The sequence below is a fragment of the Molossus molossus genome, unplaced genomic scaffold, assembly GCF_014108415.1.
Source record: "Molossus molossus isolate mMolMol1 unplaced genomic scaffold, mMolMol1.p scaffold_m16_p_4, whole genome shotgun sequence".
Classification (NCBI taxonomy): Eukaryota; Metazoa; Chordata; class Mammalia; order Chiroptera; family Molossidae; genus Molossus; species Molossus molossus.
Genome location: NW_023425377.1, coordinates 69,058,501 through 69,071,158, shown reverse-complemented (window position 1 = coordinate 69,071,158; position 12,658 = coordinate 69,058,501). Strand labels below are relative to the sequence as shown.

Here is a 12,658-nt window from a genome sequence, read left to right as displayed (position 1 = left end):
ATAAAGAATAATTTACACAGATTCAATAGTAGAGTACATAAATCCAGGAAGCAAACCATCGATTTGGAATATAAGAAAGCAAAAAACACCCAATCAGAACAGCAAAAAGAAAAAAGAATCCAAAGAAATGAGGAGAGTGTAAGGAGCCTCTGGGACAACTTTAAGTGTTCCAACATTCACATCTTGGGGGTGCCAGAAGGAGAAGAGAGAGAACAAGAAATCGAAAACCTATTTGAAACAATAATGGCAGAAACTTTCCTAACGTGGTGAAGGAAACAGACATACAAGTCCAGGAAGCACAGAGAGTCCCAAACAAGATAAACCCCAAGAGGCCCACACTAAGATACATCATCATCAAAATGCAAAAGGTTCAAGACAAAGAGAGAGTCTTAAAAGCAGCAAGAGAAAAGAAATTAATTACCTACAAGGGAGTTCCCATAAGCCTGTCAGCTGATTTCTCAAAAGAAACTTTGCAGGCCAGAAGGGAGTGGCAAGAAATATTCAGAGTGATGAAAAGCAAGAACCTACAACCATGATTACTCTATCCTGCAAAGCTGTCATTTAGAATCCATGGCCATATAAAGAGTTTCCCAGACAAGAAAAAGTTAAAGGAGTTCATCACCACCAAACCGTTATTATATGAAATGTTGAAGGGTCTTTTTGAAGAAAAAGATAAAATATATGAACAAACAAAATGGCAATGAATACATATCTATCAACAATGGAATCTACAAACAAAATGAACAGGCAGAACAGAAACATTCTCATAGATACAGAGAACATTTTGTTGGTTGATAGATGGGAGGGAGGTTGGGGGAATGGGTGAAAAAGGTGAAGGGATTAAGAAGTACAAATTCGTTGCTAGACTGACAAACCTCAAAGAGAAAGGATTTGGGGGGTGGGAAGAAATAAACCAAAGAACTTATATGCATAGCCAATGGATACAGACAACATTGTGGGAAAAGGCAGGAGGGGGGCAGGAGTGGGGAGGAGGGGGTCAATGGGGGAAAAATGAGGAACATCTGTAATACATTCAACGATAAAGTTTAAAAAAAAAGAATGGGGTTCTGCTTCATGTTACAACATGGATGAACCTTCAAATCATGCTAAGTGAAATAAGTCAGACACAAAAGGACATATATTAAATGATTCCACTTATATGAAATATCTAGAATGGCAAATTTATAGTAATAGAAAATAGATTAGAGGTTACTGAGACTGGGAGGAGGAACTGGAGAGTCATTGCTTAATGGATACAGAGTTTCAGTTTAAGATGAAAAAGAAAAAGTTTGGAAAATAGACCGTGGTGATGGTTGCACAAAATTGTGAATGTAATTAATGCCACTGAATGATACACTAAAAAAAGTATTGCAATAAAATTTGTTATATATATTTACCGCAATAAGATTTTTAACATTTCCTTCTTTCTTTTTCTCCCAACATGCACCAAAGAAATAAAGGATCCAAAGGGAAGAGAGCTAGAGGATAATCATGAAAACAATTGAAGTTAAGTGTACAATCCTGCAGGAAAAATAAAGGCAGCGTTGGGTTGGTGAGTCACCAACCCCTAAAAAGTGGGTAAAGTTCTGAATGAGACAAAATAAAGGGATACTGGACCCAGTACCAACCCGGTTCACTGCTGACTGACTCACTCACTACCTTCACTGCCTGCCAAGGCTGGTCAGGGTCAGTGGCGCCCTCCACTGGTAACTTACCTGCACTGCCATCCGTATAGCAATCCCTCTGTGCTCACTCCCCCAAAATCAAGGTAACCAAGAAGAAAAGAAAAGGAAGCTTTTATGGAGTTCATGCTAGGTCTCAGGCTTAAATACCTCATTAAATAGACTATTTTATTTAAGGTTCTGGGAGTGGCCCCTGTTTTCCAGGTGGGGAAACTGAATGTCAGGCAGGACACACGATAGTGAAAGAGCTAGAGCAGGAATGTAGAGCAAGTGTTTATTTGAAAACCCTGCAGCTTCGCGCCAGGGTCCTCCTCAGAGCCACCCTCACCTCCTTGTTGCGCAAAGTGTACACCACGGGGTTCAGCAGCGGCGTCACCACCGTGTAGAAGACAGCCACCAGGCGGTCCTGGTCAGGATTTCCTCCAGACTCGGGACGCAGGTAGATGATGGAGGCGCAGCCGAAATGCACAATGACGACAGTGAGGTGGGCTGCACAGGTGGAGAAGGCCCTGTGCCGGCCGGCCGTCGAGGGGATCCTCACGATGGCAGCCACAATGAGGGCGTAGGAGAGGAGAATGAGGAGAAAGGAGACCAGCACCACGAGGATGCTGAGGAAGAAGATGGCCAGAGCTTTGCCCGCACTCCCCTCGCAGCTAAGCTTCAGGACTGGGGCGATGTCGCAGAAAAAATGCTCCACATGGTCGCTGCTGCAGAAGGGTGAGGAGAAGATCATACTGGTCTCGATCAAGGCCACTGAGAACCCCCAACAGAAAACCAGGGCTCCCAGGCAGAGGCAGACTGTGGGTCTCATGATCACCAAGTATCGCAGGGGATAGCAAATGGCTACGTAGCGGTCATAACCCATCAGGGTCAGAAGGAAACAGTGGCTGCAACCCAGACCCAGGAAGAAGAACATCTGAGCCCGACAACCAGCAATGGAGATGGCCTGGCTCTCCATGAGCAGATGAGCCAGCATATTAGGGATGGTGACCAGCGTGTAGCAGGTCTCAGAGAGGGACAGCACCGCCAGGAAGCAGTACATGGGCGTGTGAAGAGTCTGATCCACATGGATAATGGTGATGATGGTGACATTGCCACTGAGGGTGACCAGGTATATGAGGAAGAACAACGTGAAGAGGGTGGTCCTCAGGTCTGGGAGGTTGGAGAAACCCACCAGCACAAACTCTGTCACCAGCCAGGTGGCATTTTCCCACTGCTTTTTAGGAGTCTGAGAAGAAAGGGCAGAGTAAATGCAATAAAACAAGTTACTAAGGGTCTGCTACACATCCTTGTTTTACAAAAAAGAGAGACTCTGGAATGATGTCACACAAATAACAGTGTGGTGATTGCTGGGTGGGGGTGGAGATGGATAAATGGTGATGGAAAAAAAAATAAAACAAAGAAATTATGTCATTTGTTTTTCTAATATCACCCAGCTAGCAAATGTCTCCTTAATAACAAGAAAATCACAGATATGGAAACAACCTAAGTGCCTATCAACAGATGAGTGGATAATGGAAATGTGGTGATATATACAGCAGAATATTATTCGGCCATTGAAAAGACTGAAATCCTGCCATTTGGGACAACATGGGTGGACCTTAAGGGCATTACTCTAAGTAAAATAAGTCAGACCGAAAAAGACAAATGCCAAATCATCTCACTTGTATGGAATCTGAAACAGTTAAACTCATAGAAACAGAGTAAAATGGTGGTTGCCAGGGGCTAGAGGGTGGAGGAAAAAGAGAGCTGTTGTCTGAGGGTACAAACTTAAAACTAGTAGATAAATATGTCTAGAGATCTAATGCACAGTAGAGTGAATAAAGACAACAATATTGTATTATAATTATCAAACTTGCTGAGACTAGATCTTAATTATTCCCACCACACAGAAGAAATGATGTTTGTGACACAACAGAGTTGCTAATTATTGCTACAATGGCAATTATATTATAACATCTGAATGTATCAAATTAACATGTTATGCACCTTAAGCCTACACAATGTTATATGTCAAATACATTTCAATTTTTAAAACAGAAAATAAAATCACAGAAACCTATGAGGAATAGATACTTATATTTGGGGCAGGGAGAGAGGGTAAGAACATCAGTGGCATAATATGAGTCCCCTAGAAACAGATCCTGAGATAAGGATTCGAGAGCAAATAGTTTATTTGGAACATCATCTTCCAAAACATAAGTGGGGGAGTGGGGGAGTGGGGGAGGGAGACAGACAACAAAAGGCATGTTGTCAAGGAAATCACCCCTGGCAACTAGAATTTAATCCCACCTGGGGAACCCTGAGGGACAGTGAGGAAATTGGGGTATTTATCCATCAACCCTTCATTTGTCATTGATTGAGAGTTTCTACCAATTAATGTCATTGCTTGACATTAATCTTCCAGCACTTCCAACTTGCCACATGTACAGACAATTCAAGGAAATAATAAAAGCCAGTCTGCTGCAGTCCAAATACCTGAGAAAGACAAAGCTCATAACATTGTTGTCATCTAAATTTATCTACATTTCATAAAAATTTTAAATTTTTATATTTGAGGGCTGCAATGCTGTATAGATGAATACAGTCTTGAATCCTAGAACTTTTTTTTTTATTTCTTCGAATCTTAAAAGAAAGTTCAACAACTTCATGGGGCCCCTTAATAGTATTGTGGGCCCTAGGCACTATGCCTAATAGATACATCTGTATTCATTAAATAGAAAGTAACTCTTGCCCTGGCCGGTTTGGTTCAGCGGTTAGAGCGTCGGCCTGCGGTCCTGAGAGACCCGGGTTCGGTTCCCGCTAAGGGCATGTACTTCGGTTGCAGTTTGTCCCCGGCCCTGGTTGGTTGTGCGGGTGGCAGCCAGTCGATGTGTTCCTTTCACATCGATGTTTCTCTCTCTCTCTGTGTTCCTCTCTCTCCCTCCCACTCTACCTGAACAAAAAATGGAAAAATGTCCTCAGGTGAGGATAAAAAAAAAAAAAGAAAAAAAGAAAAGAAGAAAGAAATAGAAAGTAACTCTGAAATAATTAACCATTTTAATTTAAATGATAAGACTTCAGTAGAAATCTTGAATTGTTATAACCGATTACTCTCTAGGAGAAAAAAATATATATCTATATTGGAATTTTTAAAAATATGTTTTTGTTGATTTTTTAGAGAGAGAGGAAGGGAGAAATAAAAACATCAATGAGAGAAACATCTATCAGCTCCCTCCTGCGCACCCCCTATTGCGGATGGGGCCCAAAACCCCGGCAGGTAACCTGACCAGGTATTGAACCTGCAACCATTTGGTGCATGAGATGATGCTCAGCCAACTGAGCTATATTGGTATGTTTTTTAGAGTATTTTTAACTCATTTGGAACATGGAACTCTGTTTTAAGGGAAATGGTCTTAATGCAATCTTTCCCTTCTTGTCAAGAGTTAATTGGTTGCCTGGCCAGTGTGGCTCAGTGATTGAGCATTGGCCCATGCACCAGGAGGTCACTGGTTCGATTCCCAGTCAGGGCAAATGCCCAGGTTGTGGGCACAATCCCCAGTGGGGGGCATGCAGGAGGCGGTCAATCAGATGTTCTCTGTCATCGATATTTCTATCTCTCCCTCTCCTTTCCTCTCCCCCTAAAAATCAATAAAGAAAATTTTTTTTTTATTTTAAAAAGAGTTAATTGGTTGAGAGATAAAAAGAGTTCAGCCTGGCGATCCTCAAATACACCAACTCAGAGACAAGCAGGTGGGGTCTGTAGGGAGAAGAGTTCTGATTTGTCCACTATCTAGTGGGTATTTGGGGTAATCTGCAAACTAGTGATCCTTATAAAAAGATTAAAAAAATGAATAAATGGCTGTGCCCCTCAAAATACTCATTCACAGCAATGGGGCCAGAGAAATTGACAATGATCATTTAAATGTTTTGGAAGTTTGCTGCAAGTTTAATTCTAGAAAAATAAAGTTTAGATTTTAGTTCTGAAGATATATGGAGCAAAACAACAAAAAAAATGTGCTTGGCCGAGTCCAGAGATATTGTGGTTATTAAGATTAAGACAAGTCAGGACCACCAAAGAACTGAACAGAAGCACAGAGGCGATGAGGGAGGATGCCCCTGCTGTTCAGAAAAAAGGAAAACCAGTTCGCAGGCTGTGGGCAGCTGTGTTGACCAAGCACAGGGGTGCATACGTTTTATGTAAAGAGCGAGGTAGTGACTATTTTAGGCTTTGTGGGCTGTATAAGCTCTGTCTTAATGGCTCAATTCTGCCACCCTAATGTAAAGACAGCCACACACATATATAAATAAGCAACAGGGCTGTGTTTCTCTTTCTTTTTTTAAGGTATTTTATTGATTTTTAAAGAGAAAGGAAGGGAGAGGGAGAGAGAGGAAGAAACATCAATGTGAGAGAGAAACATGGATCGGCTGCCTTCTGCACGCTCCTCACCAGGGACTGAGCCTGAAACCCAGGCATGTGCCCTGACCAGGAATCAAACCAGCAACCTTCTGGAGCATGGGATGATGCCCAACCACCTGATCCACACCAGCCAGGGCATGGCTGTTTCAATAAAATTTTATGTACAAAAACAGACAGGTGGCTGGATTTGGCCCTCAGACTGTAGTTTGTCAACTCCTGATCTAGCACAAGTAAAACGAAAAAAATATTCAGCTTGAAACACTCCACTAAGGTCCTCTGAAGCCTTCAGGCTAAGAAAAAAGGAAAGCCTGACTTGAAATCTTCAGGAACTAAAGCAAAATGAAAGTCTAAAATCAGAACCTCAGCCCTGGCATTTGGCTCAGCAGTTAGAGCGTCGGCCTGCAGTCCAGAGAGACCCAGGTTGGGTTCCCGCTAAGGGCACGTACCTCGGTTGCAGTTTGTCCCCGGCCCTGGTTGGTTGTGCAGGAGGCAGCCACTCGATGTGTCCCTTTCATGTCGATGTTCCTCTCTCTCTCTCTCTCTCTCTCTCTCTCTCTCTCTCTCTCTCTCTCTCTCTCTCTCCCTCCCACTCTATCCAAACAAAATATGGAAAAACGTCCTCGGGTGAGGATAAAAAAAAAAATTTTTTAAATAAAATTAGAATCTCAGACTCTTCTTGGGAAATCCAGATCTAAGAAATGTCATACTGGGCAAAGATGCCCAGAGTATATGTCTGAAAGGGGCCCTTTTACTATAAATTAAACAATATCAGAGAGGACATCAGAGCCTTTATAGAGAGAGAATGAAAGAAACTCAATTACCCAGAACACTTCATAGAGAAAAAAGTATTTGGATATAACTATCAAAAATATAATTTCTTTTATAATATGTTTTTATTGATATTTTAGAGAGAAAAGAAGTGAGAGAGACATACATGTGAGAGAGAAGCATCTATCAGCTGCCTTCTGCACGCCCCCCACTGGGGATAGAGCCCACAACCCAGGCATGTGACCTGAGCAGGAATCGAACCAGGACCTCTCAGTCCATGGGATGATGCTCAGTCCACTGAGCCACACCAGCTGGGCCAAAAATATAATTTCTTAATATTATGAAGCATTATTAAATTGAAACAAACTTACAGGCAAACCACAAACTAAAACAAGTTGTGATCCTAAAAAATGTTTAACTCTTGATTAAGGAGAAAATGAAAACTTCCAGTTCTAAGTAAGTATTGGGGATATAATGTATAGCATGGTGACTCTAGTTAATGATACTGTATTGTATACAGTCGTCCCTCGCCACTTTGCACTTCAACTTTCGTGGCTTCACTCTATCGCATTTTTTTCAAATATATTCATTAAAAAGTTGATCGAGACAGTGCAAATGATACAGCACATGCTCAGTTGTCTGAGTCAATTATACACCCCTGTATTACAATTAAAATTAAAATTACTGTACATATGGACTGTAGACCTGTGTATTCGAGCACCCCAGGAATCCTTCAACAGCAGGTGCAACTGCTAGAGTCTGGAACAGATTAACCACGATAAACAAGGGACGACTGTATTTTAAAGTTGCTAAGAGAATAAATCTTAAAATTTCTCATCACAGGAAAAACTTTTGTAACTATATGTGGTGATGGACATTAACTAGACTTACTGAGGTGATCATTTTGCTGTATATATACATATCAAATCATTATGTTGTACACTTGAAACTAATGTTATACGTCAATTATACTTTAATTTGTTTTAAAAAAAAAATGAACACCCAGGCCCACCCCACCCTGATTTTGTGGAATTCAAGTGAAGGCTCAGATACCATGTGGCTGTATATTTAAAGTTAACAAACAGTTAAATGAAGTATGTTTTAACTCCTCACACTGAGAAACATACCTTCAAAATGACCTGGAAATGGCCTACTGGAATAAGGCAGACCTTCTTGGGCACCTTAAAGATGCACTCAGTATAGAAGTATCTTCTACCACAATTATCCAGCCTGTACTTGCATGCCTCCAGGGACAGGGAGGTCCCTCCCTGACAAAAATCCCATGACAGAGCAGAAATTATGTGTTCAAAACAGCCCTTCTGTGACCTGCCAGGACAACAAGACTGAGCTCTGGAATCAGACAGGCCTACATTTGAATGTTAGTGCCTTTACTTACTAGGGCAGTGTGACCTTGGGCAGCCGGTGTTGGCCCTGGGAGCCTCATCTATGAAAGTGGAGATTGATCTCAGGAGCTCACGGATAATAGTTCATCAGAGCACCTGAACAGTGCTACAAACCCTTTGGTTTCAGACTCCTTGTGAGGAGAGACAGGATTGTCATTCTCGGCTTTGCCCTGCTGGGGAAGTGGAGCATATATGAGAGAATCTGCTCACATTCTCACCATTGTGGTACCAGGATTCAGAGCCAGAAGTCTGTCGCTGGAGGCTGTGCTTCAAGGGGCTGCGAGTTTGCAGGCCACTTTTCATTCTACACATTCATTGAGGATTTTTTCTGTGCTGGCTACTACTCAGGGCACTGAGGACACAGCAGGGAGCTAAACAGGCCTTAGAGGAACAAAAAGTTCTAGAGCAGTGAATCAGGCAATAAGCAACGAACATGATACCTAAATATGTGAGACTGTATATTGGAAAACAAGCCTGCCCGGCTGGTGTTGAGCATCTACCCATGCACCTAAAGGTCACCGGACTCATGAATGTTTATCTCTCTCTCCCTCTCCCTTCCTCTCTCTCTCTAAAATCAATTAAAAAAAAAAAAATTTTAGTCCTGGCCGGTTTGGCTCAGCGGTTAGAGAGTGGGCCTGTGGTCCAGAGAGACCCAAGTTTGGTTCACGCTAAGGGCATGTACTTCGGTTGCAGTTTGTCTCCGGCCCTGGTTGGGTAGTGCAGGTGGCAGCCACTTGATGTGTCCCTTTCACATCGATTTTTCTCTCTCTTCCTCTCTCCCTCCCGCTCTGTCTGAATAAAAAGTGGAAAAATGTCCTCGGGTGAGGATAAAAATATATATATATATATATATATATATATATATATATATACACACATACATATATATATTATTATTATTTTTTTTAAAGAAAGAAAGAAAACAAGTGCTACAGAGAAAGATAAGCAGAGTGGTTAAAGGGTAATCCACAGGTTTGAGGAGGGTTGTCATTTTACATAGGACGGCCAGAAAAGGGCTTGTTGAGCTTTATTATTGGGTTCCTCTGAAATTTCTTGTTTCCCCTCCCTCATTTTCAGATCTCACCCCTAGGGCCGGGGATGGGCCAAGGTGGCTTCACCAGCTAGGCAAAGTTCCTGAATTCACACTTGAAAGAAATGAGCAGACTAATCAAGAGGATACCAGGGGGGAGAGAGTGTCTTAGGTAGAGGCAACAGCCCTGGTGCAAAGGCCCTGAGGCTGAACTGTGTCTGGAAAAGAACAGCAAGGAGGAAGAGGGGCACAGAAGGAGTAATGAGAGGGAGGAAGGTGAGGGTGGGAGGTGATGACAGCGTGTTTTGTGGGGTCTTGTGGGTCACAGTGAGGACTTCGGCTTCTAGTGATGTGGGAGCCATGGAGGACTCTGAGCAGAGGAGAGACATGACCTAACTCAGGTGTCCCTGGGTGCTCTCTGGCTGCTGTGGGAGAACAGTTTGGGAAACATGAGTGGGAAGTATGGGGGCTGGACCGGGTGGAGGTGGTGAGAGATGGCTGATTTGGGACAGATTCTGCAGGCAGAGCCCACTGACTTTTCTGACCGGTTGAGATGTGGGAGTGGGAGAAAGAGCAGGGTGTGCGAGCGGCAGAGTGGCAGCAGGAGGATGGCTGAGACCCATGCAGCAGAAGTCAGAGGGGACTGTTCAGCTCAGGGGCAGACACACATCGAGCACGGTGGACTCATACAGACAGCCAGGCCCAGTCCTCCTTCACCACAGAGGTGACATCTCTGCACCCATCCCAGAGAGAAGGAAGAAGTGGGACTTCCTGAATGGGGCTGAAAAGTAACACTTCAACAGCTGAGAAGCTTGACTTGAGTGTCCAAAGTGTCCAAACTGTGATGGGTGAGAGTATCTGGCCAAAAAGAAGTCAGGTTACAGGACTAGAAAGTTCCTTATTTGCATCCCTGGAACCTGTGAAAATCACATCCATGGAAAGATCCCCAGGCCAGCTGCTTTCTTGGTGGGAGTGAGTAGGAGCCAGTGGGCACGGAGCTCAGGGGCAGGTCAATGCCACTCTCACCGTGAGGGTAAGGAACAAGGAACACATGGGGTTAGGGTCTGGAGTCTTTCTTTTTCCTCTTCCTCTTTCTTCTCATCCAGAACCCCGTGTGCTCAGACCACACGAGCTGGGGGTGGGCGTGGGTGGCTTCTCCAGCCCAGCAAAGGCCCCGATTCATACTCACCATGACCGAGAGAGTGTCCTGCCTGCATTGCTCACGGCTCGCAGCCCGAGATGGGAGGGTCTGAGGACCTGGGTCCTATTATACACGGGGTCTCTAGAGCTGCTGTCCCAGGGGCCCCCCAGCCATTAACAAGCCCCCCAGGACTCAGGCTGGTGACACTCTATGGGTTTTTTCCTCCTGGAAAAGAGACTCCAGGGTCCACTTCCCTGGGCCCCAGACTCTCATGGCAAAAAGTAGGAAAGGACTAATTATGATTTATTTTGTGGATGGTTGTCACAAACGCACTCCTCACTCCATCAGTGCTCCCCAGGCCTGTCAGTGCCCACCCATGCTGGGCAAGGCTGCTAACCAAGGAAAACGCAGCCCCAGCCCTGCCTTCAAGGAGGAAGGAACGAGTGAATCACTTGATGTTACCCAAATGTTGCCCAGGCATATCTTCTCAGGGTGACCACAGCCCCTCCATCCCTCTCCGTGTTCTCCCCAGAATTAAGTAGCCACCAAATTTCTACTCTTCCTTCTCGATTTCCCCACCCCCTCAGCCCCACCCTAATTCAAGCGGTAACGTTCTTACCTGTTGCAAAAGCTGCCAGTGTCACCCTCTAGTCTGTCCTCTGCACCAGCATCAGAATGGGAGCTCTGGCTGTGTTCCCTCTCTACTCGGGGACCTTCCATGGTTTTCCATGGCCCTCAGTGTAAAGTTTAAAATTCCCCATCTTCACATTTAAGACCCTTGTGGTCTGGCCCTGGGTACCCTCTCTAAGTCCAAATCCAGTCATTGCTCCATGCAAACTGACACACATCCATTTATTAAGTTAACAATAAATAAGGAAGTGTGGCATAGACCCAGCCATTCCAAATTGTTGACCCTTCCTCTTTGATCTCCATGCTGTATCACACCATTTTGCCTCTCTCCGTGCTATTTATTTTCCCCTCCTCTTACCTCTTGGCAAACTCCTCACCCTCCTGAAAGACATATCTCTAGCATTAAGAAGATATACACACATCTTTGTCCATTCATCCGTTGACTGACATTAGGTTACTTTTATATTTTGGCTAATGTGAACAGTGCTGCAATGAACACAGGAGTTCTAGCTGAGAATTTGACTTCATGAATTTAATTTCATGACTGGACATGAGTAGTGTCATGATTTTGCAAACTCCTGCTTTATACCCCTGTCATATTTTGGGTTCTCCCAGAAGCAGACCCTGAGACAAAAATTTGAGTAGAAGTAAGTTTATTTTGGAGGTGACCCCAGAAATACAAGCATGGAAGTGGGGTAATGAGAAAAGAAAGGAAAAGAAGCTAATAGAGTATATGTTATCAGGCAACTTACCCCTGTGGCAGCTAGGGTTCATTCCCACCGGAAACCTCTGGGAAGCAGCATGGAATATTTATTAGTTGCTCTCACGGAATTCCTGCTTATACAGACCTGACTGCCCCTCAATTTACCCCATCCCCAGTTAAGGAGTACAGACTGACTGCTTCAAAAAATCAGTACATCCCATACCCCATCACCATAGTGATTGAGTAGCAGTGCTAAAAAGCAATCCCAACCACCACCACCAGGGGACAATTGGCAATGCCTGGAGATATTTTTGGTTGTCACAATAAAGAAGGGGCATTTAGTGGGGGGGGGGGGGGAGGGGCAGGGATGCCATTAAACATCCTACAGTGCACAGGAGAGCCCCCTATAGTAAGGAATGATCTGGCCCCAAATGTCAATATTGCGAACACTGAGAAACCTTCACTAAGAGGATGGATACATGACCCAACTGGAGTCAATACAAAATCAACCTCAAGTCTAGAAGTTTCTCAGTTCCCTGGAAAGTGCAGTATGGCCAGTGACCTTCGCACCTATTTTGCTAACAGAGGGAGAGCTAGAGCTGTGCCGGTAGGAAGAGTTGTGTCGGGTGCCACATGGAGCCCGAGGATGACACTGATGCCCAAAGAAAAATCTGTATAGATGAACAGAAATTCATCCCTCATTTGAGTCACTAGATCAAATCGTCCCTGAAGCTGGTTCTTTTTAGTTACGTGAGCTAATAATTTTGTTTGTTTGTTTAAGCCAGCTGGGTTAATTTGTGTCAAATGCAACCAAGATGACTCCATGTGACAGAGGAATCAATGAACATTATCCTATCCTCTTTTCCTGGAAAAACCTAGTGTGAACACAACCTTGTCTTGGA

General features: G+C 43.9%; 1 protein-coding gene across 1 annotated transcript; it reads right to left on the bottom strand.

Annotated features, from left to right (window-relative positions):
* Positions 1-1,209: 1,209 nt before the first annotated feature.
* LOC118643830 (olfactory receptor 10T2-like) lies at positions 1,210-8,555 on the bottom strand. Its single transcript, XM_036282199.1, has 3 exons — positions 8,463-8,555; positions 2,011-2,910; positions 1,210-1,218 (listed from the first exon to the last, which is right to left on the bottom strand). Exons 1-3 carry the CDS (start codon positions 8,553-8,555, stop codon positions 1,210-1,212), a joined length of 1,002 nt encoding a protein of 333 aa, XP_036138092.1.
* Between the last annotated feature and the right edge of the window lie 4,103 nt (positions 8,556-12,658).